General features: G+C 46.4%; 2 protein-coding genes across 2 annotated transcripts in view; one reads left to right on the forward strand and one right to left on the reverse strand.

Annotated features, from left to right (window-relative positions):
* Positions 1-24493, forward strand: part of ITGAE (integrin subunit alpha E) — a 63328-nt gene extending 38835 nt beyond the window's left edge. The window contains exons 19-31 of the mRNA XM_058560043.1: positions 220-348; positions 2657-2730; positions 5962-6094; positions 7532-7630; positions 8176-8255; positions 9264-9341; positions 9846-9909; positions 9995-10102; positions 13750-13806; positions 14643-14738; positions 15897-15992; positions 20409-20519; positions 21652-24493. Coding sequence (XP_058416026.1) covers positions 220-348; positions 2657-2730; positions 5962-6094; positions 7532-7630; positions 8176-8255; positions 9264-9341; positions 9846-9909; positions 9995-10102; positions 13750-13806; positions 14643-14738; positions 15897-15992; positions 20409-20519; positions 21652-21744 — 1218 coding nt within the window. The 3' untranslated portion in view covers positions 21745-24493. The remainder of the gene's footprint in view (positions 1-219; positions 349-2656; positions 2731-5961; positions 6095-7531; positions 7631-8175; positions 8256-9263; positions 9342-9845; positions 9910-9994; positions 10103-13749; positions 13807-14642; positions 14739-15896; positions 15993-20408; positions 20520-21651) is intronic.
* On the reverse strand, positions 3735-13556 carry HASPIN (histone H3 associated protein kinase). Its single transcript, XM_058560044.1, has 2 exons — positions 11224-13556; positions 3735-10189 (listed from the first exon to the last, which is right to left on the reverse strand). Exons 1-2 carry the CDS (start codon positions 13539-13541, stop codon positions 10099-10101), a joined length of 2409 nt encoding a protein of 802 aa, XP_058416027.1. The 5' UTR covers positions 13542-13556; the 3' UTR covers positions 3735-10098.
* Positions 24494-26134: the final 1641 nt, after the last annotated feature.

Raw genomic sequence — 26134 nt, forward strand, 5'->3', positions numbered from 1 at the left:
GAGGCCATAGCAGATTAAGGGAGATTTTCCCAAAGCCTTGGCATCTTGGTTAAAGGAAGTTTCCCTTCAGCCTGGCTTATTTGGAAGATGCTTAAGACTTCTAGCTCACCACTTTCATTGTTTATTTCTTATTATGAATACATCAAAGTTAAAGTATTCCCCTTGTCATTTTCTCCCCCACGTCCAACTCCAACCCTGCATCCCTTGGTGACTCGGCAGCTCTGTGAGGAGGATTGCTTCTCCAACATCAGTGTCAAGGTCAGCTACCAACTCCAGACCCCCAAGGGCCAGAGGGACCATCCCCACCCTGTCCTGGACCTCTACACTGAGCCTTCTGCCATCTTCCAGGTGACTCTACCCACAGCTGTGACCAGACCCTCCTGGGAGCCATCCCCAGAGAGCACCTGCTCCCCTAACTTCAAAGAACGTTAGAGTGGGGAGGGTCTTCAGACAGCATTCGGGCCCCTCACTGTACCAACGGGGGAACTGAGTTCCTGAGATGGTGTTAATTTGCCCACGGCCTCATTGGTGGGTAACACAGGTCTCCAAACCACCCCAAGGCTAGTTCCTTTATCTTCAGAAAAGGTGCTTGTTGCATATTTAAAGAAGCATATGAATACATTCCTGACTTGGCAGGGGTCTCTGATGACAGTGTGGTAGGGGTCCTGTGTGGGGACTGGACTGGAGTCGACCTGCCCTGTGCTGCAGAGAGGATGTCCTTTGGCACACCCGTCTACCCAGGTCCTGCCCAGGGCCTCAGGCTGAATGTCTCGCCCACCAAACCTGCACCCTAACAGGCAGATTGTGTCACAAGAAACTTTTCTCATAACTAAGAGAAATCAGAGGGAGAAAATAAATGGTCCAATTGCCTGATTCTGTGATATCTAAGGTGATATTTTTCCCACCCAGGCCCTGGCCCCCAGGATACTCTGTCAATCTTCATTTACAGAGTTTTATGGGATATAGAAAAATCAGCAGGATCAAAGAAGTAAAACATTAGCAATAAAGAGTAATAATTACAGTCAGTTGGAATGAATTGATAAATGATGACAAAATGCAATTAATGATCTTGGACCAGAAAAAAATTTTTTTCCTTTGCTATCAAGGACATTAATATATTGGCCAACTGGTGATATCTGAATAAAGTTTGTAGATGAGATAATAGTATGTTACCATTGTTAATTTCCTGATTTTGATCATTGTACTATTGTACTATCTTTAGTCTCCTTTAATCTGGAACAGTTTCTCAGTCTTTGTTTGTCTTTAATGACCTTAACATTTCTGAAGCATACGGGCCAGTTATTTTGTAGACTGTTCCTCAACTGGAATTTGTCTGTTGTTTCCTCCTGACTAGATTCAGGTTATGCATTTTTGGCAGGAATACCGTAGAAGTCAAGTTGTGTCCTTCTATGTGCATCGTATCAGGAGGCACATCATGATGATTTGTCCCATTACTGGTGCTATTTCCCTTTGCAATTAATAAGTATCTTATGGGGAGGTGCCTTGAAATTATGTATATATCATGTTTACCATCCATTCATGATTCTTACCTTCATCAATTATTATTACTTTGATGGTTTGGCAAAGAAATTAAAAAAAAATTTATTCCACTGATAAAATAGGTGAAGAGAAACGATTTGGTGTTGGTGTTAGGTTAGGCACGTAGATGTTTCCAGAGCATGAGTTCTAGCTGGGAGCATAGGTGGCTTAACCCTGCTCTCTTTCACTGGGTTGGCTCTATTAAAAACAAAACTAAAAAAACCTGCCCCAAACTGTTGACCCACTCAGACAGAGCTCCAAGCGCTGACTTCTGCAAACTGTATCTCCCTTCTCCAGGAAGTAGGAGGTTTACTTTCTAGCTCTGGGATCCAACCCAGCTCCAGGCCATGGTAACAGTCCTTGCGTGAAGCTGCTGAGGGGGTCACTGGCTGCTGGGGAGATAAATGCAGAGATTCCCCAGTTAAGCAGCTGGCTGTATTTCCTTCATAATAAAAAATAGACCCAGCTCCTTTAGAAAATTTGATTTTTCAACCCAAACTGGGGCTTTTCAACCTTGACGGTGCCTCTTGGACTCAATAGGACTTTCTGAATTAGTTTGTTTTAGTGTAGGCAAAATTGCAAGGGGAATATTTAACCTACAGAGGAGACCAGCCATGGGGACAAGGACCTCGAAGGACTGGACTTTGACAATATTTAGTTAGGTGTCCCCCATTCCTGCCCCTGCTGTTCCTGCCTCTGCTTGAAAGGACTCAGGAAGCTTTTCTTCACATAGATTTTCCTCCCAAAATGTTCTAAGTAGTGAGTTGTGAGTGTTGCCACTTAATTCTCATGATATGAATGTGATGGGCACTCCCGCCACTCAACGAGGGCCACCGCATTCTTTATCTCAGCCAGAGGCCTGGCTCCTGGTGTACCTGAGCTGTAGGGCCAAGCACCCTCCCGCCTCCCGACTGTCTTCCCAGGACAGAGCAAGGAATGTTTCAGGCACAGCTCTCTTGACCGTGTGGACACAACCCCAGCCTGTCAGCCTTCTCTTCCCTGTAACTGTACTTCTCAGAGTCAGCAGGAAGGACAGGCGTGTCCTGAGAAGAAGATCCTGAGGCAAGGCTGATGGCATCATCCTTGGGCTGACTCTGCCTTCTCTGTCTGATTACAGCTGCCCTACGAGAAGGCCTGCAGGAACAAGCTGTTTTGTGTCGCTGAGTTACAGTTGGCCACCACCACCTCTCAGTGAGTTGGACTCAGTCATCATAGTTTCTGCAATTAACCTCCTCCTGAAGGCTTACCTGGGCAAACCCCTCACCAGGACCGATTCCTCATCTCCTCCCCGTTCCTCTCACGACCCACAAAGGGCGTTTGCATTTATTATCTCATTGTGTCCTCAGACGTTGTGTCCTCCCTATGAAGGAGGCAAGACAGATTTGTATTCCCATTTTATAGATTAGGAAACAGACTCAGTGGTTGAGGGCCCCTGTGGGGTCACAGTGGTCATTTGGTGGATGTGGACCCAGGTCTCTTGACACCAAGGACAATGCTATTTTCATAACCCCGTGCCTCTCGCTCTCAGGACTACCTCAGTTAGAGGGAAATTCTTCCCTGGCTCACCTCTTAGCCAGATTACTTACTTAATTCACTAAATATTTATGGAGCATCTACTCTGTGCCAAGCACCCTAGGTGCTGGAGATTCATCAGTGAACAACATAGACAAAAACTCCTGCCCTCCTGGTGCTTTTAGGGGGAGAAGGTGATAAGTAAATTCTATGTTGATGAGAGGTACTATGAAGAAAAATAAGGCAGGGAAGGTGGAGGACAGTTTTAAATAGAGTGGTCAGGGAAGGGCACAGTGGCAAGGTGACGTGTTGTTACATGCAGGAAGAGGCTGAGGAATGAACTGTGTGGGTGTCTGAGAGAAGAGTGACTGCCAGTGCCCAAGGTGGGAGCAGGCCTGAGGTAGGGGGACGGCCGGGACACCAGTGTGGCTGCAGTAGAGGGAGGGAGGGGGACGGTCACATGGGGCTCCTTGGGCCCTCCAGAAGGGCTTTTACTGTGAGCTGGGAAGCCAGAGTAATGACACGGTCTTGCATCCTAACAGAATCATTCTTGCTGCTGTGTTGAGAATAGACTGTAGGAGTGAAGGTGAAAGCAGGGAGATAGTAAGGAGCTATTGTCATAACTCAGGTGAGAAGTGATGGGGACTTGGGCCAGGGTGGTAGCAAAGATTGTATTTTGGTTATATTTTGATGTTAGAGCCCACTGGATTTGATGACAGATTGGATGTGGGGAGTGAGAGAAAGGGAGAGGTCTAAGAAGTCTTTCAAGGTTTCAGCCTGAGCATCTAGGACTGGGCTGTCCAACACAGTAGCCACTAGTCACATTTGGCTATTTAAATTAAAATTATTAAATAAAAATAAAATTTTAGTTCCTAAGTTGCACTAGCCACATTTTGAGTGCTCAGTACCCACATATGGCTAGTGATATTGAACAGCACAGATATAGACCATTTCCATTACTGCAAAAGTTCTGTTGGATGATACTGAATTCTAGAATGGTGGTGATGCCAAGAACCGATTGGGGAACCTTTGGAAGAATGGTTTTGGAAGGTGGGCGGGGAAGAAGAGATCATGAGTTTGGTTTTGGACATGTGGTGGTCTTAAAATGCCCTCCCTGGCTACTAGTGCTGTGTGTGTAACATGGTACTGATGGCCAGTTGGCCAGAGTTGGCATCCATGGGGAAGAATGTTGGTCCCTGAGTCCTGGTAGGCCCCCTCAGAGACATTTGCAGGACTTGTGTTTCAGATGTGGATGGCTTAGTGCTGATCATCTAAATCACTAAGGATTCAATTCAAGACTTTCGAGTGCTTTGGAATCCAGCCTAACCAGCAGATGCAGCTGTTTCCAACAAGGAATTAATTACAGCCAAGAACCACCGTCCCAGCCAACTCCTAGTGAAATAGATACAGCACACACAGCTGGCCCTACATCAGCCCCTAGTGTACAGAGCAAGCAGTCTCTTCTTTTTTCAAAAGTATTGAGTCTAATCGTTAGCATCCAAATGTCTCAGTGGTTTTGGACCTTTTTGTGGACACGAATCTCCAAAAGAATCTAAGGAGAACTGCAGACCCTTCTCCCTAGAAGACCACGTGTGCATACATCAGTGTTTGCATTTGAGGCCCTCTGAAACTGTCCCTGGCCCTCAAATTAAGAACCCCTGCTAAAACTTCTGATGACTCTCAGATCTCTCTCCTGGGCTCTACAACAGTATATCCAACTGACATTTCAACATCTCTCCCTTGTTAGCCTATGGGCACCTCTCAGCCTGGCCCAGACTGAACTCATCTGGTCAGCTTCCGCCCTCTAGTCTTCCTCCTGTGCTCTCTCCCTCACTCCGTCATCCAAGGTGGAAACGCAGGACTCATCCTTGACTCCTCTTTTTTGCTCTGCTTGCATTACGGCCTTACCATCTCTGGTTTCTATCCCTTCTCTCCATCCCCACTACCACTGTCTACTTTCAGACATGTGCCATCTCTCAGTGGATTTCCACAGCAGGCTCTGTCGTGGCCCCCTCTCTCCCTCCAATCAATCTATCGCCTTCTCAACTGATAAAAACAAAAACACAACAAAACACATGTCACATTACTTCCCAGAGCTGCACGTTCCATCTTTGAATGTTTCAGAGGGTTAGTTTTCTTTGTATTGTTAATATGTTTTCCTGCAGGTCTCAATTACTGATAGTGGTTCTGCACTCTGGGGCCCCACAGTACCTCAGTGGACTGCAGGAAGCTCTCACCAATCCCCAAGTCTCCTCTTCTCCAGGCTGAACAGACCCATGTTTTAAAACACAGCCTTTAGATTGGAAGGGCCTGAATGATGTTGTGGGTGAGAAAGCTGAAGCCAAGAAAAGGGCAGGAACAGTGTCTGTCTCCTGCACCGCTGATCTCCAATGCTGAGCAGCGTAGCTGGCACAGAGAAAGTGCTCCATAAACACATGGGAAATGGAGGAGTTTGTGTGATGAAGTACCTTGCCTAGTGTAAGCACAGTGAATTGGTGGTAGAAAGAAGATTCAGATTCACTTCTCCCAACTCCCTTTTGAGGCTGCTAGACCTCAGGCAAATTAATTAGCCTCTCTTGGCTTCTGTTTCCTTCTCTTTGAAATGCAGAGTGACCGTACTCTTTCATAGGGTTATTCTGAGAAGTAATTGAGCACGTGAAGCATTTAGCACGGTCCCTGTCACATAGTCAGCACTAAGTAAATGGTAGCCATTATCATCTCACACAGCAGCTGAGGTGGGTCTGGTAGTCCAGGTGTTTGCTTATGTTCCGGGGGAAGAAAACCTAGACTAAATGTATCCTTTGGGCAGTTTATCTAAGAAGCTAGTTAAGAATGTGCTATTGTATTGCATCAAGGTTTTTACAGATGAAATAAACTGGTAACTCTTATCTATTTGCCTACCCTGTGCAGGCAGGAATTGGTGGTGGGTCTCACAAAGGAGCTGACCATGAACATTAGTCTAATTAACTCTGGGGAAGATTCCTACATGACAAGCATGGCTTTGAATTACCCCAGGAACTTACAGTTTAAGAGGATACAAAAGGTAACCATGACGGCAGTTTTGGAAACATGCCATTCCTGGTATTCCCTCCCTGCATTCCTGCTTTTTCATGGCAACCTCCTAACTGGTCTTCCTCCAGCCTCATCCTGGTCCATCCAATAAATGATTATTAACTAGATGAATCCCCTCCAATCCAACCACATGCCATGGATCCAATCATGCCATTCTCTGCCTTCAAAACCTTCAATGGTGCTGTTTTGCTACCCAATCACTCCTCCTTGCCTGCAGGCTTTCTTAACCAGGGTGCTGAGAGAGAAATAATCTCTAATAAATTAGCTTAAACTGGGAAAGTAAGAGTGTGCCCTGCCATTCATCAGCTTGGGATCACAGATATAAAGCCAGCTGCAAGATAGTGGGAAACAATATTTCTCGCAAGAAACAATATTTCTCCTGCAGCTGTAAAGTATCATAACACTGAGAAATTTTGTTCTCTAAAATCAGAGGCAATCAGAAACTGCTGTCTGAAGTTATGTCTGTAATTATGAAACCATCTCACTCTGGACTGGAGAATCTGAGTCACTTTGACAAAGAGAAGCAGTCTCAATTTCCATCTAAAGCACGGAGCTTCAGATAAAGCATTTCTGGACACAACTTTCCACATCCATCTTAACAGTTTCCAGGGAAATGGGGCCCTGGGTCCAGACCTGATGTTGAGTGACCCTTTTACACACAGCCCTGCTTTATCAAAAAAGCCCTGTTGATCTGAGCCTATCAAAACACTGCTTCATTTACATTTCACCAGAACTCCATCCTAACCCAGAATCCTTTAATAACTCTGTCTTTTCTGGTGTTTGGGGAGACACACCACAGTGCATTGTAATGAGTCAGTAAACCTGGCTTTGTCAAACTGCAGGTTTGTCCCTGGGGGTCTTAGGCTATTCGGGCTAGGACATCATCCACTATATGAAAAGAATGAAATTGTCTCCTAAGCATCTGGAATGGAACTAGTGGTGCACTATCCTTGGGAGAATTAAGAAAATAGTCACTCAAATCATTTTCTGTATTAGGGGTCCAGATGAGGAACCATGGTTGAGAAAGGCTGCATGGCAGTGCTTGGACTCACGCTGGCCTTCCAGCCCCTCTCAGTAGGTTAAATTTGCAGTGGTCCAAGGCCCAGTTCAAATGTCTCCTTCCCCATGAAGACTTTACAGATTCCTCCTAGTTGGAATTCACCTTTTTCTCTGGACCTCTCTCACAGAACCACCCTTTAGGCCTTGTATTTAAATTCCTCAACCATCTACTACTGAGCCCTCCTGCCCAGCTTGTGAGGAAGACAGGGACCAGGTCTGATTGATTTGTGTCCCTAGCTCCTGGCAGGTGTCTGGCATATGGAAAATCAGTGAGTGTTTGTTTAACTGGTGTGAGGAAACAGCTCCCTTTCTTGCTCTTTAAGAATGGGGTCGTCTTCTGTGTTAACAGCCTCCTTCTCCAAACATTCAGTGTGATGACCCTAAGCCGGCTGCTTCTGTCCTGGTCATGAACTGCAAGATCGGTCATCCTGTCCTCAAGAGGTCGTCTGTGAGTCTGTTTTGATGGGCAGACTCTTCTCTACCCTGGAGTTGGAGTCTTCTACTTCCCAGTTTCATCTGAATCTCTCAGTTGTGGTCTCCACACTTCCCCTTACTGTACAATCCATAGCAGTGCTTAGAACTGCCAAATTCGCTCTGAATGTAGGGAGCAATGGGGTGGGGGATACAGCCTAGGCAAACTGTTGGCTCACCCCGTACGGCAGAGTGAAGTTGGGGTTAGTATGGAAGGAGCATCAGGCCCAAAGTTATTAGTCCTGAGGTGAGTCCCTGCTCTGCCGCTGACGATCTGTGTGCTGTGGGAAATCTCTAAAGTGGTTTCCTCAGCTATAAAAAGGGAATAATGCTGTCTTCCCTGCTTACTTCATATTGACATTGTGAGCCTTACACGGAATAATGGATGTGGAAGCATGCTGTGCTACAAAACTGTGAGGAATATGAATTTTGTTTCCCAAGTCTGTTTAGTTAGCAGGAAGCAGTTTGAATTGTGAGTGGTATAGAGAGGAATCAAGTGACCATTTTTTTTTTTTCAAATAGGCAAACTTTTCAGTAGTTTGGCAGCTAGAGGAGAATGCCTTTCCAAACAGGACAGCCGACATCACTGTGACAGTCACCAAGTAAGTAGTGCCTGTGTCACAGCAGGCCGAGGCTGTGGCCCTGGAAGAAATCTCCCTCCCACGTGCATGTGTAGGAGCTATGGCTCCCTCACTGCCCAGGAAGAAGAGGAACCTCAGTGAGCCCACAAAAGCACTGACTTGGCGTTCCCTTCTTGTTATCAAGGATATTTAAAACATTCTTTTATTGACACACGAAGTAAAACTATTGGTATTGTCTGATAGAATGAGCCTTGGACTGGAGTTCTGATTCTAGTTCATTTAACTTTGGAGAAGCTCTGTCATCTGCAAAACTTCTGTTTGGGGGTCGGGGGGTATGGTGTTGGCAAAGGGTTCCCAAACGGGGGCAACTCTGCCCCCCAGGGGCAATGCCTGGAGACATTTTTGATTGCCACAACTTGGGGGGCACTCCTGGGATCTAGTGGTTAGAGGTCAGGGATGCTGCTAAATATCATACAATATACAGAACAGCCTCTCACAAAGAATTATTTGGCCCCAAATTCCAATATTGTCAAAGTTGAGAAACGCTTTTAAAATCAATGTTTCTCTAAGACTTTTCTAGCAAGTATTCTGCACTCTAATTGCTTATCTCCAAGAGTCTTTTTTTTTTTTTTTGTGAGGAAGATCAGCCCTGAGCTAACATCCATGCTAATCCTCCTCTTTTTGCCAAGGAAGACTGGCTCTGAGCTAACATCTATTGCCAATCCTTCTCCTTTTTTTTTTTTCCCTAAAGCCCCAGTAGATAGTTGTATGTCATAGTTGCACATCCTTCTAGTTGCTGTACGTGGGACGTGGCCTCAGCAGGGCCGGAGAAGCGGTGCATCGGTGCGCGCCCGGGATCCGAACCCGGGCCGCCAGTAGCAGAGCACGCGCACTTAACCACTAAGCCACAGGGCCGGCCCTCCAAGAGTCTTTTCTTATCTGACCCTCAATGACCCCTGGAAGCCAAGGCACAGAGGCAGCTGTGTGTACAAAGCAGGTGTGCTGTGAACTGATATTCTTATTTCCTAGTTCCAATGAAAGAAGGTCTTTAGTCAGAGAGACCCACAGCCTTCAATTCAGGCATGCCTTCATTGCGGTTCTTCCCAAGTAAGTACTTCCAAGGGGCCAATCCCTGCAGGACAGCTTCAGGCATCTCTCTTGTGGATGGAACTGGTGGTCAGGGTGGGTGTGGGCACTGCCCTTCCCTGAGAGGAGGCTGCTTAGAACCCAGGCTCCCACCGATCTCTAGGGCACTAACAGTTGAGTCCTGTTAGTAGTCAAAGGGGGAGCTGTGCCAACTGATCTTGTTACAAAAGGGTACTGACATGATGCTAAGGAGGGAAAAGAGACTGTGGGATTGGGAAGAAAGGAAGGAGAAAAGTAAGGCCACTCTGAGGAATGATAATTAGACACAGAACCAGCCCAGATATACAACAGTCAGATATTCCACCTGATCCCAACTGCCCTAGCACCACTTTACATTTTGATCTTCAGCGTTGACTCCTTAAGGATCTGGGGCCCTCTGTCCTAGTGTATCCAGTTGGTAGCATTCAGGTTCATTTAAAATGAGGAGGGGGCCTTGAAGCCTAACACATGTCCTCTCAATTGCAGACCTTCAGTGATGTACGTGAACACAAGCCAGGGGCTTGCTGACCACAAAGAATTCCTCTTCAATGTAAGTGCTGAGTGCTTATCACTGCAAAGCCACAGGTGGCAAAGCAACACCAGCTTTGACTCCCCACTCTGATTTTATTTTGCAGATACATGGGGAAAATCGTTTTGGAGCCAAATTCCAGCTGCAAATTTGTGTTCCAATCAAATTACAAGGTCTCCAGCTTGTAACAGTGAAGAATGTGACAAAGACTCAGGTACTCAGAGGCCTGTTTTTTACTCTGTAAAGATCACATCTTTTCCCAGAGTGACCATGGATTCTCAAAGGCATAAAAACTAGAGTTCTAGAAAAGGAGTAATAACAAGATTAGCTAATGTGGGAACACTTTAGGAGTAAATTGCCAAAGACACATTCAGAAAAAAATATCAAACACTCAGCTTTTTTTTTTGTGAGGGAGATCAGGCCTGTGCTAACATCGGCCAATCCTCTTTTGTTTTTTTGTTGAGGAAGACTGGCCCTGGGCTAACATCCGTGCCCATCTTCCTCCACTTTATATGGGACGCCGCCACAGCATGGCTTGCCAAGCGGTGCGTCGGTGCGTGCCCGAGATCCAAACCGGCAAACCCCGGGCTGCCACAGCGGCAGAGTGTGCGCGCTTACGCCACTGGGCCGGCCCCTCAACCACTCAGCTCTTAAAGCAACATTTCAATTTTCCTTTCCTTAATAAAAAATAAGCAAAAATTCAAACCTTTTTAGTAGCCAGGGAGACATTTATTTTCCCTTTGGAAATTGATAAATTCTGCTTCTCTTTGGGATTGGCAAATGAGCTTGATAAATGTGTGGCATTTCTCGCACCTCTCCCTGTAAATTGTCTACCATCTTTCTTTCCTCTCTCCGTCCAGTCTGTCTGTCTTGGTCTCTGCTTTGCTAACAACCTCTTTGCTCTCAGTTGACTCCTCATCTGTAGCATGGTTCCCAAAGCCAGCCTTCTGATACCTACAGCAACAGGCTCTCATCAGTATCACAGCTGAGGCCTTGGGCTTTCCTAATCTTTTTTTCTCAGGCTACATAAAGTGTTAGGGCTCAAAAATGAAAATACAGAAAGGAATTAACAGAATAGACTGACAGAAAGAGGGCTTATAAGTTGTCAGCACTTGTTCTCATGTATAGTTTATTTTTTAAGAATATTTGTTAAGTTTAAACGTTTCAACAGACATTTCAGTTTCCACTTGGAAATAAAATTCTTGTTTGAAAAGCTGATTGGAAACAGGTAAGAATGGGAATTTCACCTGCTCTGGGGATGGAGATTGGAACAGCACCAGGGGCTTCAAGACTAGTGCCTTCTCAGTCTGGGGCACTGAGGCACCTTTGGCTTACTGAAATAGACTGTGTTGGCAGAGCAGGTCAGTGGCAGAGCTGAAGTTCAGCATTGTCCTATGGAAATGCTGGATCTTTCTCCTCATTTGCTTCATGGCAGGGGTGTTACATTTAGTCTTGAAGGTCATTTGATTCAGAATCTTATCTGTGAGGTAATGCAGCCAGAGCACATTATTATAGGGGTGATACTCACCCCAGCAGTTATTGTTCTCCTTCCTCATTAGCCTGTAGATCTCAAACTGGTAGTCACCTTCACCTGTAAATAGGTCCTCATCCATGGAAACGTCACAGAAAACCACGATCCCATCCCGCTCCAAGCGTGACAGGGTGTAGTCAATGATGTTGACTTGCAGCCCACGGGTGGGGATAGCGCTTGTCTTCCCGTTGAGGGTGTAATGGAGCTCTTTGAGGCTGGTTTTCTTTAAGAGCACGTTCCCCCAGTGTAAGTCTCGGTGCTCAAAGTGAAGGGAGGCCTCTGCCACTGCGAGGGATGCGGTGATCTGGTGTAGAATGCTCTTCGCAGTAGCGAAGGAGGACAACTTCGTTCTCATTTGCTCTAAGTCAATCCCTCCAAACTCAAATTCCAGCACAATGAAGAGCTGGTCTTCCTCAAAAAAGTCAGGGCGGTCATTTGCAGACCCTTTGGTTGAGTTATAGCGATCCCAGGCTCTGAGGAGCAAGGGAGGGTAAGATCCTTGAACACAGTGCACTGAGTTCAACCCAATAAAGCCTTCTGTGCGGTTGCATACCTCATCAGACAAGAGGCTCAGCTCTTTGGAGATGATGATCTCTGGCAGGATTTCCTCGAAAGTTTTCTGATGGGCTCCATTGACTAAATCCGGTCCTTCGATAGCAATGATTTTTAGGGCTACGGGTGTGTTGTTAGCAATTGTTTGAAACACTTCGCCAAACACCCCTTCCCCAATCTTCTCACAGCATTCCAGTTTTTCTGTGGAAAGGCAATAGCTAAAGGGGATAGGACCTTCCTGATTGCATTCCCCATAAACCTTTTCAGCATCAGATGGCTTTTTGTTTGCGACATGTAGTGTCTTTAAGGGGGCTAGCAAATACATGGAAGAGGAGTGCCAAGGGGACAGGGCACTGTTTGTTCTGTTCGTGACAGGAGGGTTTGAATATTCTGATATGAGGGACCCGGAGAGAGAACTGTCCATGGTGTAGCTGCTGCACACTTCTGACACAGTGGTCACCATCTTCTTCTTATGCAAACTGAAGGAAGCCCTGGCTTTGGTCCAAGAGCAGGCATTCTGTAAATGAGTCAGGTCCTGGGAGAGGAAAGAATCTTTTTCCATCTCTTGGCCCTCTTTAAACTGGTGGTAATGGAGGAGGGAGGTGTCCACTGTCTCCTGATGTTTCCTTTTCTGGCTTGGTCGAGTTCTCTCAGGTCTGTTGAATTCCCCAGGTACAATACAGCCCTTGCCACCACTGGCCTCCTCATATTCTATCTGGACAGCCCCGTGAGACCCAATTTCTTGACAAGAGTCCTGGTCTGTGGCCCTCTTCTTACCGATGCTTGATAAACCTGGGCCCTCCAGTCTCTTCCCCACCAGTTCCCTTTCACGGCAGGACTCCCTCATATTCTTACCATCTGCCCCAAACTCAGAATCCTCAGGGTTTTCTGAGTCCACAAGGCTCAAGAGAGCTGACCTGAGGCTGGCACGGGCCTGGCGGGCCAACCTGGCGAACCTGCCTCCTCCTGGTGCTGCCTCCGGGGAGCAGGGTAGAGGTGTGTGGTCCAGGGAGTCTGCTGGGAGGTGGAGGCCGCTCGCTTCAGAGGCTGCGTCCAGAGAGGCGGAGGGAACGGCACTGACGACACTGTCTCCTGGCGCTGGGGACCCAGGGCCGGGGCCGGGAGAGGCCGGAGAGCTGAACAGGGAGGCGCTGGTGCCCAGCTCGCCACCGTCTCCGGGCCGGCCGCACGCACTGAGGAAGGGTGGCGGCCGGAGCGGGCCGCAGGGGGTGCTGCACTTCTGCGGGGGCCGAGCTCGCAGCCTCAGGCGTCGTGGGGTCGCGATCTGGCTCGGGCCGTCCGTGCAGGTTCGCCGGCCAGCGCGCCTCCGCCGCGGACGCACCGGGCTGCCGGGGAAGTCGGGGTCGTCAGGGTTGTCGGAGGCCACAGACCTTGAGTGGCCTCCGCCGCTGGTGTCGGTGCTACTGCTGCTGCTGAAGAAACGCTTCTGGTCTTGCGGCGGGAACCACTGCGCGGCTGCGCGGCCCGGCCGCTGCCGCGGCCCCCCGCCGCCGGCAGCCCCATACGTTCGGAAGAGCCGGTTCTTGGGTCGCGGCAGTGACGCCGCCATAGCCGGCACCCGCCAAGCCGTTCAAATGCAAACACCGCGAGACTGCCTGGAGACGCGGACGCGCCCGCCTGCCGGCCTGCCTACCCGCCGGGTCCTAGCGCCCGGCCTTGCGCCTGCGCATCACGACGAGGCTCGCTGGCGCATGGAGGGCGGTTAACCACAGCGGCGTGGTTTTCTCATTGGGTCGCGGGCATGGCTCTCGTTTCAGGCTTACACGGTGTGTAACCAGAGTCAGGAGCGCGCTTGTGGGAGCGATCCGGTTCAGGTGAGCGGGCCGTCCCGAGAGGCCGAGGGAGGGAGGAGGGGCCTGTAGCGGGTGACGCGAGACGCCTGGGTACCACTTGTCCGAGGTTTCCCCTGAAAGCACATGCAGGGCGGCGCCAAGGCCCCTCCTTAGCCTCTTCACTGGGTCACGTTTGCCGAAATTACGTCTTCGCTTGAGCCAGGGTGAGAGCTGAAACTGCTCACATCCTCTATTCTGGGATCTTAAGCTGCTCTGTGGGCTAAGTGTTAAACCTTCCAGCTTTTCCATGCGAAAAGGTGTTAGCGCGCAGACAGCACGATCTGCTCGTTACAAGACAAAAGCCGATCCGTGAAGAGGCAAGATGGTGGCAGAGAAAGGGCTTTTATTAAGCGATGAGCTAGCTGATCGGAACATGGTGGACTAGCGTCCTAAAGAACCATCTTAGAGGGGTACAGAATCTTGAAGCAAATATGTAGGGCTAGTGGGCTACAGAGGAGGGGGTCAGGAATGTTGACCCCTTGGCGTTGCAGACCGGGAGTCACCACACCAGACCTTGCAGCTGTCATCGATGATGGATACCAGTATAGACTCTCTGTCCCAGGGTCCTTTTATTCCTAAGGAATCCAAAAGAACAAAGTTATCATCTTACTGCAGCTGGGCGGTACATATGCAAGCAGGGGCCCTAAAATCAACAGAGCATATATGTCTCCTGGAGGGTGCATATCCAGCTGGGTTAGTTAATCAGAGGTCATTCAAAGTTACAATATGGCTTCCTTTCTGTAATATGGCTTCCCTTATGTCAGCCTTGTATTGAGCTGGTTTCAAAGGCATTGACTAACTAGACTTTCCTTTTCCAGCGTGTGGAAGAATGGCATTCAGTAAGCTGTGCCATCACTTCGAATAAAGAAAATGTCACCGTGGCTGCAGAGCTCTTCTTGAGTCAGTCCAAGCAGGTACTTGAGACTGTGAAATGCTCCAGATTAGTTGTCTTGCTGCTGACAGGCATCTCCTCTAGAAGAGATAATAGCATCTCAAATATAACAGTGCAAAACAGGTCTCATGGTCCACCTTCTGACCCAGCCTGTTCCTTACCCAGTTACTCAGGGTAACTTACTCCACTTACTTACTAGGAATTCTAGGAATTACTTGTGACTCCTCCCTTTCCTACATCCTCATGTCTATTCCAGCAGCCAGCTCTGTCATTCCACCCCCAAAATATATCCTAATCCATTCACTTCTCTGCATCTCCACTGCTACAGTTGTAGTTCCAGCCACCATCTTTTCCCCGGGCTATTACAGTAACCTTCTGTCTCCTCTTCCTGCCTCTGATCTTGCCATGCCCTCTACAGATGTTATTCACATAACATCTGTCTTTTAAAAGCAAACGTTGTGCCACTCCTCTGCTTAAAAAAAACAAAAAAAGTGGCTTTTGAATACACTTAAACTAAAATCCATGCTTTTTTGATGGCCTGCAATGCACTGCATGATCTGATCTGCGCTTACCTCTTCAACTTCATTCCTAGTTCTGTCCTCTTCCCTGATTCTTATACTCCAGCTATTCTGTCCTTTCTGCCCCTCCAGCTTGCCAATATTGTTCTGGCCACCGGACCTTTGTACTTGCTGTTTCTTCTTCATGACGCTGCTCTTCCCCCAGAGCTTCATGTGTGTGGTTTCTTCGTATGTTGAACTCAGATGTTGCCTTCTTAGAGAGGTCTTTCCCGATCACTCATTCAAAGGTGGGAACTGTGATCTAGGTTAACGCCTTGCAGTGATCCAGGTGAGAATGATGAGATGTGAACTGAAGAAGTAGCAATGGGCATGGAGAAAAAGGAACAGATGCAAGAGAGACTGAAAAATAAAGGAATTGTCAAGAACTGACTTGGGGCCAGTGGGTGGGTGGGGGAGTGACACGAGGTAAAGGGTAAGGGAAAGGAAGCTGGGGAATGACTGCAGGTTTCTTGCTTGGGTAACTTTGTGGTTGCTGAGGCCATTAACTAGGCTGAGGAATACGGGAGAAGGAAGACGCTCAAGGGAAGGCTGGTGAGTGCTGTCCAAAAACAGTAACTCCACGTCTAAAGAATCTTTCATCCCCCCTTCCCCCCATCTTTTAGTTACTAAGAGATGTAACTGAACTGCAGATCCTTGGTGAACTGTCTTTCAACAAATCCCTATATGAGGGGCTGAATGCAGAGAACCACAGAACTAAGGTAATCCCTGGCTGTTGTCTGGTTTTCTGGGTAGTGTCCTGGGAAAACTGTGCCTAGCCTTCGAGCCCCTGTACAGGCTCTCCGCTGCTGCTCTCCTCCTGTTTTCAGTCTTATCATCTCTGATCTTGACTCTGCTGCCAGCTGCCTCTGTCACCTTGAGTTAGTCAGCTTCTGCCTCAGTTTTTCTGTCTGTGAAATGAGGCAATTGAATAAGAGGTCTAAGCTGAGGAAGTCTAAGCTGAAATAACTAGGCTGGAATCAACAGCTAGATATACTTTGATTTGAAAATGTATTGTTTTTTTTAGCTTTTTTTTTTTGTGTGTGAGGAAGATCAGCCCTGAGCTAACATCCATGCCAATCCTCCTCTTTTTGCTGAGGAAGACTGGCTCTGAGCTAACATCTGTTGCCAATTCTCCTCCTTTTTTTTCTCCCCCAAAGCCCTAGTAGATAGTTGTATGCCATAGTTGCGCATCCTTCTAGTTGCTGTATGTGAGACGCGGCCTCAGCATGGCCAGAGAAGTGGTGCGTTGGTGCGTGCCCGGGATCTGAACCCGGGCTGCCAGTAGCAGAGTGTGCGCACTTAACCGCTAAGCCACGGGGCCAGCCCCCTGTATTGTTTTTTAAAATTTCCTAAGTGAGAAAATTTTTTTGGTATACATTAACTCTCTTCCTAGCGTGTAGTATCAATGTTTAGTTACAATAGTAAGTGGTTACAGTACTCCGCAATGCACAATTGTAAGTCTTAGACTAAGTGTTAGAACTCCTGGGATTCTTTTTGCAGAAGTATGACCACAAGTCAAACTGACATCTGTGATCCCTGGGCTAAATGCTGCCTGTGCTACCCCAAGTTGTCATTCTTGTTGACACTCGCCTGGACGTGCTGCTGGCGTCAGAGAGGACCCATCTGTGAGCTCTTTAGTTAGGCATGATCATTACTGGGAGAATGTCAAGCACGTGAGACTGGATTGCTAAGCATTAGGTCCTCTGATTTCCTCCCTGGAGGAGGAGAAAGGAGCAGTTCTCTAGACATGTCAGAAATAATATTTTCTTTTATTTTTAAGTATTTCTAATACAGAACATGATATGGAAGAAAGAGAAATGCCCCTATTATCCCACTGCTCAGATTTTTTAAAGATAGAAGTAATAGCAAGAAAATCCAAGCCTTACGGAAAGATTCCAAATGAAAAATAATGGTTCCTTCACTCCCCTCTTCCCATGCTCCCAATTCCCTCTTCCCAAAGGAGTTACTGTTAGCAGTTTCTTATATGCACATTCTTAAATAACTTATGTATGTATTTCCCCCTCTTACTGATGCTTTTATTTCTGTAGCATAGATTCCCCATAATTATTTTCCTCTCTTTAAATTCAATACCTTAAGCAAAGTATTAAGTAGTTTCAAACACTAAGCACCTGACTTACAATGAACCTGTAAGTATAAACAACCATGCGTCCAAGTGCATTTCAGCTGCGAGAAAGGGAAAACTCCCGCTACTGTACCATAGAGGCGTCTGTTGCTTATCCAGTGAGGGAGGCAGACCAGGGTGAACGGCCTGGCCCCTTTGAATCTTATGCTCTACCATCTGTGTGGTGGTGATGCCATCCCTTGTGGCCAGCACAGAGTTATCACCTCTCCCAGTGCTGTATTTTCACATGGCAGAATACAAAATAGAAGCAAGAGGTCAGTAGCAAAAGGATTTTTTCTTCACGTGCCTTCCCTTTCCAGGGAGGAAAATTTTCCTGAAATCTCCCCGCAGACATCTCCTTGCATCTTATAAGTGAGAACTGGGTCTCATGTCCGTCACTGGCAAAGGGGAATGAATAGCTTTGTCATGATTAGCTTAGAGCCGTCGTGGCTGCTGAACAAAATCTGACAGGAGAGCGTGGCTGTTGGGCAGGCACCGTCCGTGTTTGCTACAAGCGGTGGCATCCTGTGTCCTGCTTCTCCCTTGTCCTCTCCTGGAGCAGCTGTGGGGCACTTGAGGAATCCGTGGGTTTAGAAGAAGAAAAAGGGAAGAGGCTTTGAGAAATAGGAGCATTTTGTCCGCTCAGATCTGGCCTGTACACCACGATCACCTTGAGACTTCCTTTCGTTGCTTTCCTGAAGCGGGGTCTCAAGCACCCCCCTCCCCACTTCACTCTTTTATAGAAGGAAAAGCCAGCTCTCTTCCTGTTCTTCCTCCCTCTCTGTTGCTTTGCCCCCTCCCTGTTCTCAAGGTCCAGAGCTTACTTCTACGAAAGTTCAGCTAGTCTAAGTTAAATAGTGTCCAGAGGGTCAACCCTAGGAAGTAACCAGCATTTATAACTTAATTGGAAGAGGCTTTGAAGGTAAATTTGTCCAGCATTCCACCCCATACAGAAATTCTCTCCAAAGCAACCTGACCTTAGTGCTTAAACACTTGCATGGAGGGAACTCAGTGTTTTGGGCAGGCAGAGAAGTCTTGATGGCCCTCTGGCCCCACTGAAGTCCTGGGAACATGCTCCAGCCATGGTCTGTATGCTGGCCACCACTTGGGAGGGCCATATCTGGGTCTCCCCTGGGAAGCACATCCTCTGAGCCTTCCAGCTGAGTCCTGTCAGTGCGAAGAGAGATCAGACTCCTGAAATTGAGAGAACCTTTAGACAGCGTGCTGGGAATGTCTTCTCGTGGCAGAGCTCCACAAGTAGCACACACGGGTGCCATTTTGCATTTATCATCGTGTCTCTGAGGTAATGCTCGTTAGTCTGGTGAAGAGCAGACCGGTATCTTTGTCGTATATTTCACATGGGAAAAATGTATTATCAGACTTGAGGAATTTGTGCAAGATCGTAAAGAGCTGTCAGAACAGAGTTGGAAAGGACTTAGTGATCATTTAAAATGGGTCATCGTTTTGACGATGATGAGCTTGGGGCTCAAGGACGTATAGTGGCACAGCTGGATGTAGAATCTTGATTTTTCTCTTTCAGTGTTCTTTAAAATCTAGAGACCTTAATTCCTTGGGACCCTCTGTTAAACTGTCAGAGAATCCTCAACAGAAGGTCACAATCTCCTGACAGACTTAGCTCTTCTAGATAAGAGACCAAAATAGTTTCTGTAAAGTATTTTGGTCACTAGATAATTTTATTGTGCTTTTTTTTTTCCCTTCAGTTTTTGTTCTCTTTGCTTTTTGAGGATTCTATTGAAATATCTAGCTCAGAGCTTTCTTTCCTCAGCCCTCTCCAGTCTACTAATGAGCCCATGAAAGGCATTCTTCATTTCTCTTACAGTGTTTTTGATCTCTAGCATCTCTTTTGGGTTCTTTCTTAGGATTTCCATCTCTCCGCTTACGTTGCCCATCTGTTCTTGCATGCTGTCTACTTTATCCATTAGAGCCCTTAGCATATTAATCAAAGTTGCTTGAAATTTCTGGTCTGATAATTCCAACATCCTTGCTGTGTCTGGTTCTGATGCTTGCTCTGTCTTTTCAAATTGTGTTTTTTGCCTTTAGGTACTCCTGGTAATTTTTTCTTGATAGCTGGATCTAAGGTACCAGGTAAAAAGAACTGCTGTCAGTAGGCTTTTAGTAAATAGGCTTTAGTAATGTGGTGAGGTGTAGGGGAGGGGAAGTACTCTCTTATCCTGTGGTTAGGTGTCAGTCTTTTAATGAGCCAGTGCCTCTGTTCTGTGATCTTCACAGCTGTTTCTCAGTTTTTTCAATCCCCTTAGGTGGGACAAGATGGCTGGATTGGGCTAAAGTTGGGTATTTCCCTTCCCCCAGGTCAGTTAGGCTCTGATAATACCTCAGCAGGTTAGGCCCTGGTTAACTAGTTCTTTCTGAGGACAGGCCTTGTTAAGAAGAAGGAGTGCTCTGGTTTACTTCAAAATGGTTCCTTTTCCCCTCCCGCTGTGGGAAGCATGAAGGGATCTTCCTCCAGTGTTTGCTGTGGGAACCTGGTTGAGCTCCTGGAGGTAAATCTCACAGTGTGGGGGCCCCCCCGATGCCTGGGTTCCCCGGAGTGTTTAACTCTCAGACTTGTCGACACTGAGCTTCCGGCAGTTCCTCAGTTATAGGTCAGGTTCTCCCACCCCCGCCTTGGTAAGCCTCTGCTCTCTGTCCGTCTGTCTGTCTCTCCAGTCTTGGGGGCAGCAGTTTGCCTTGGGTCCTCCCCTCTTAGGGATCCAAGACGAGTTGTTGACTTTTCAGTCTGTTCAGCTTTTTACTTGTTAGCATGGAGTGGTGACTTCCAAGTTCCTTACACATGGAACTGGAAACCGACAGTCTCATTAGATAATTTCAGATGCCGCAGCGGGAAGTGTGCAGCTTTTTGCTTTACTGTCATCAGTCTTGATTAATACACAGAACGTTGCCAAGTTCTCGTATTTTGCTCCTTAAAATAACATGGAGTTTTTTTTCATTTGCTATACCTGACTTATTGGGTGATCTCTTTGTCTTGTTCCAGATCACTGTCATCTTCCTGAAAGATGAGGAGTATTACTCTTTGCCTGTCATCATTGGAAGCAGTGTTGGTGGCCTTCTGGTTTTGATTGTGATTATAGTCATCCTGTTCAAGGTCGGTTCTGCTCCTGTTCCTCAAGGCTCTGGTGTTGCGCACAGTACTCCCTAGGCCACCAGCCCCTGGTTTAGAGCAGCTCTCCGGGCCTTGTGGCCACGTTTCCCTCTTCCTTCAACCACAACCTGTTTAGGCAAACGAGTAAACAGTTTCTGTCAGAAAAAGATAGAAATCTCATAGAAGTATTGGAGTACAGAGAGATTTTCCTAAAACAGATCTGATTGTGTTCCCCCATTTAAATCCTTTACTTTCCTTCCCCTGTTTTAATGTTCAGACTCTTTTACTGCTATTCAAGACCCTCTGGGCTCTGGCCTCCACCCCTCTCTACCCTTAAGTCTTGCTTTTTTTCCCAAACATGTTGAACTCAATCGGTTCGCATCTCTGTGCTGGCAGTTAGGCTATCGACACCCCCCCACGCCCTTCCCCCTTTTTCCCCTTGCTCACACTCTTCCCTTAAAACTCAGCCCAGAGGGCCGGCCCCCTGGCTTAGCGGTTAAGTGCGCGCGCTCTGCTACTGGCGGCCCGGGTTCGGATCCTGGGTGCGCACCGACGCACCGCTTCTCCGGCCATGCTGAGGCCGTGTCCCACATACAGCAACTAGAAGGATGTGCAGCTATTACATACAACTATCTACTGGGGCTTTGGGGGAAAAAAATAAATAAATAAAATTATAAAAAACAAAAACAAAACAAAACAAAACTCAGCCCAGAGATTGCTGAGTCCTCTGAGCTGAGTTACATGCTTTTCCTGTGAGCTGCCTCCTGGAAACCCTTCCAAGGGGCAGTGGTCATACTGTATTGTAATTCTTTCTCTTCTTACTAGATTGTGAGTTTCTTGATGTAGGAGGCCATCCCTGATCTCTTTCTATCCTCAGCATAGTAGGTGAAAGTGCTCTGGGGGTTCAGAGGAAGGTGGAAAAGCTCTTCTGACTGGGGAATGAACACTGGGAAAGGCTTGTGGAAAGGCAGTATTCAAGACGGGTCTTGAAGGCCTGGCTCATCAGGGAGAGATTCAGAGGAAGCATGAGAAGCAGAGGAGTACAGGGGCTGTTTTGATAACAACCAGATAAATAGTTTTCTGAAACATGGATGTCTTAGGGCGTGTAATTGGGCTTCCTTTCCCTTTGTTTTAGTGTGGCTTTTTTAAAAGAAAATACCAACAACTGAACTTGGACAGCATCAAGAAGGCCCAGCTGGAATCAGAGAATCTGCTCACAGAACATTAGGACCAGCTATCTCATCCACTGGGAGAGAGTATCAGCCAGTCCTCGATCTAGAGACTTGGTGTGGTACTGATTACTTTTTCCTTTAGGATCACCTAGAGCAGAATCTAACAAAGTGTTTGCAGAATATTGTTTTTTAACCTTACGTACATTGTCCCGAAAGTGTCTGTGCATTGTGCAAAAAATAAACTTGGGTAACTTTTGGTGTTAAAGTAAACGGTTTTCTTTGCAGAAGTGCCTTTAATGTGCAAATATAATATACTTTTTGATATATTTTTTCCCTAAGAGGAGGTTACACAGCACTTCCCAACCTTATTTGCCTAAGAATGCCTTTTTCTTAGCATTGCTATTAACGTCTCCCAAAATAGTGTTCCATGAAGTACATCTTGTTTGAAAGTGATTCCTAGTCTGCATTTTCAAGATCCTAAGATGTTGCCTGTTATTTCAAATCAGGCCACAAAAAAGCACCTACAGAGCAAATGTAAAAAGCAGAAAAACAAAGGTCACCAAAACAGAAACTAGAGAGGAGAGAAGACCAGGACTTTGTTCTGTAGTTTCATTTCTGTTCCATGTATGCACATGTCTATTTAATATACGATGCTGGTCTTCACCTGGCTTCCTGCTTGGTGAATTGCTCAGGGAGACTTTTGTTCCTTGGTAAATACTGTCACCAGGAGAGAGCACTCGTCCACAGGAGGAGATGGAACCTGGCCTGGGAGTTGGGGGAACAAAGATCAGGGCCTAGTAATAGGCTGGTTTCGCTCTTAGTATCTTGTTTTATTTTTATGCCCAGTGCTGTTAAAACTGGACTACATCTCCCCACTCCCAACCCTACAAGGGAACAATCTTTGTTTTCACGGATTATAAAAGTCATTGCAAAAAGTTAAACAGTGCAGAAGTATATAACATAGAAAGTAATCCTTGTGATCCCTCAGTCTTTATCTAATTTGGATGCTTTCATTACTGTTTCCTTTGAATTTTAATTTTTTCTGAAATTTGTACGTGTGTAAGGTGTGAATTAGGGGATTTCACCCGAGTTGTTTTTTCCAGCAGCATACCTAGTTTTCACGGCAGTACTTGTTGAAATACTTAACCACTTCCTCCACTTGTTCTTGCTCTCCTGTATTACAGGGGCTGGAAGGCTTTAAACATTTCCCAGTCTCCCTTGCAGTGGGCTTCGAGTTTAGGTTTTGCCAGTGAGAGGCACTTGCATGAAACCTGAAGGTGGACAGATAGGAGAAGGCTCTCTTCTGCTGGCACTGCTGGTGGCAGAGATGAGTACAGGCCCCTGAGCAGCAGAGTGACAGTGTGGGCTCCAGCAGTGGTGGCAGCCTCCTGCAACTCCTGACCTCTGGGTGACCCCAACTCTCCTGTTTTTATTATCTAGCCCTTTGAGCAAATTTGAAACTTAACTCTGTATTAAATCCATTTCTGCTCGAAATACCTAGAGTGGTTTCTCTTTTCTTGACGACCTTGAGTCTAACTATATTATTTCCAAATGAACAACAGTTGTCTCTCTATCATTTATTGAAATGCTCATTGATATTTTGAAATTCTACTGTTAGCATTTATGAAATTCATGTATATGTGTGTGTGTGTGTGTATATATATATATATATAAATTCTGGAAATTGAGTTTTGTTTCACTGATCTATTTGTTCCTTCCCAGTACCACAGTTGAAGGAACACTTTTTATTTTTAGCCTTATGCAAAGGCTATGATAAATTCAGCACAGAGGTATCTGAAAAATGAAAAGTACATCTCTCTGTCCTCTCCGACCTCTAATCTCTCTCTCTGAAAGCAACCACTGTTAATAGTTTTTCATATGTTCTTTCGGAATGTCCCTATGCATGTACCAGTGTTAACTTCTTTATATGTGGATCAGATTGTGTGTGGTCCTGCTCCTTGCTTTTTCATCTAATAGACTTCAGATGTCTTTCCGTGCAACACGTGTAGATCTACCCCATTTTTTTTTAACAGCTCTATAGTATACTATGTTATATTTATTTAACAAGTCCCTACAGATGGATATTTAGGTGGTTTCCATTTCTTTTCTTTTTTTATTACAAAAAGAACATCTTTAAACACGTCTCCTTCCTGACATGCTTTTCAGGTATATTGATGGGTAAGTTTCTAGCACAATTACTGGCTCACAGGTTATGTGCACTTAAAATTTTAATAGATGATGGCAACTTGACCTCCAAAAAGTTTTTACCGGTTTACACTCCTACTTAGAATATATGGAAGTGCCACTGTATTCCCCCTGCCACCACTGGGCATCGTCAAATTTTAACTATTTTGCTTACCTGATCGGTGTGAAAAATGGTATCCCGTTTTGGATACCAGTTTTGGTTGTAACTTGGCAGTAAATTTTGATATCTGATAGGTCATTTTCATTCTTATTAAAAAATATATTTATTGTATTCTTTCAGATAGTTCTTAGTATCAGTTTTTCAAATTCCCAAAAGAAACCCTTTGGGGTTTTAATTTAAATGTACAGATTAAGTTGGGGAGAATTGTTTTCTTTACAGAAAGAAATATGACATTTCCTACTCAGAAATATGACCTTCTCCACTTGCTGAGATTTTTAAAAACACCCTGCAGCAAGAGTTTATAATTTTCTTCAGAGGTCTTGATTTACGAAGACTTTTATTTTCAGCTGTATTATATTTATTACTGCTACTGTGAAAAATATATTTTCTCACCCTGACTGATTATAGAGTTTTTATTTAGAACAATTAGTTGTTTTGAATATTTGGCCATCTTATTGAACTCTGTTTTTTAATAAACTTTCATTGGATTCTTAGATTTTCTTTTTTTTTTTGTGAGGAAGTTTAGCCCTGAGCTAACATCCGATGCCAAACCTCCTCTTTTTTGCTGAGGAAGATTGGCCCTGGGCTAACATCTGTGCCCATCTTCCTTTACTTATATGGGATGCCGCGACAGCCTGGCTTGACGAGCAGTGTGTCACGCCCGAGATCCAAACCTGCGAAACCCCGGCTGCCGAAGCAGAGCACGTGCACTTGACCGCTGCGCCACCTGGCCAGCCCCTGATTCTCTTAGATTTTCTAAGGAGACAATCCTATCTGCAAATAGTGGTAATTTGGAGTCTTTCTGATATTTATACCTTTTTTCACCCTTATTTCTTTGACTAGGACTGGTAGAGCTCTGAGAAGTTACTGCTGTGCCTGATATTAATGGGATTGCTTTGTGTCCCCCTTTGCCTGCTGCACAGCCTGCCCGTGGTCTCATCCTACCCCTTTGCATTTGGGCAGTTTCTGGGGCTTGGCTGGAGAGCCCGTCCACTTCTCCAAGTCCCTCATTTTGCCTGTGTTAAATCACCAGGCTGTTTGGCATGATCCCCTCTTCTCTTGATCTGATTCCATCTCCTTCATTTCTCTCAGGAATTCCTTTGTACTTTTGGTTCCTTTATTATACCATTCTCTCTTTCCAGTGCTGCCACAGGCTTTTCCCCCCTTTCTATTTCTTGGGTTGTTTCAGTGGGATTTGCTCTTGAAGGAAAAGAAAGAGGTAAGTTTGCTTAGGTATTTCCCTGCTGTTGGGCTCAAGATTTGTGTCCAGGTTTTCTGTTACAGGTGACTTGTAGCACCTGCTTTATGCTTTTTTTATTGCAGATAAGACCCCACTCCCATTGTAAGAGTCAAGACTTATATTGACCACCTGTGAGCTGCTGACTGCACTGTGCTGATCTGACTGGAGTTAGACCAGTGCAGTTGTAGTCAGGAGACTATGTAAGGGAGCAGTCTGAGGAGGAAGACTTTTAACGGCGACACAGTTGGATTTTACACATTCACGTGCCGGAGAAGTGACGTCAGCATCATGGCGGAGTGAGCTTTCCCGTGAATTCTTCCCCCACAAAATACAACAAAAGTAACAGCCACAGACCAACAACGGAATCCCAGACAGTCAAAAGCTGGAGCGGAGGGATCCACACTGCCGCACATCTGAGAGCGGAACGTGCTGGGCCCCCGGAGGAAGTGGGGAGAGGTAAGGAGAACTCCGCTCCCTCCCCATCAGATCAGCGATCCGGTCCGCGCGGCTCCCAGAGAGGGGGGAGGGGCGGCCCTCGGAGGGAAACTGTAGCTCTTCGGGCTCTCTCAGCCAGTGGGAAACCCCCGCACAGAGGGCTCAGAGGAGCCACAGGTCTACCATCAACATCTGAGCAACCCAGAGAGCGGATAAAGAGGGGCAAACGAGAAGCCTCCCACGTCAGGGACCCAGAGGGCAAAAGAGAGAGCTCCCCCCTCCCCGCAACCCGGAGTCTGCAGCTCGACCAGATCTAGCGGTCCGAGGCAGACCTGAATAAACTGGACTGGACCCGTGGATCGCAGTGGGGAAAAGAAACAAAACAAAACAAAACAAAACTGCGGAT

This window comes from Diceros bicornis, chromosome 18 (assembly GCF_020826845.1).
Source record: "Diceros bicornis minor isolate mBicDic1 chromosome 18, mDicBic1.mat.cur, whole genome shotgun sequence".
Lineage (NCBI taxonomy): Eukaryota > Metazoa > Chordata > Mammalia > Perissodactyla > Rhinocerotidae > Diceros > Diceros bicornis.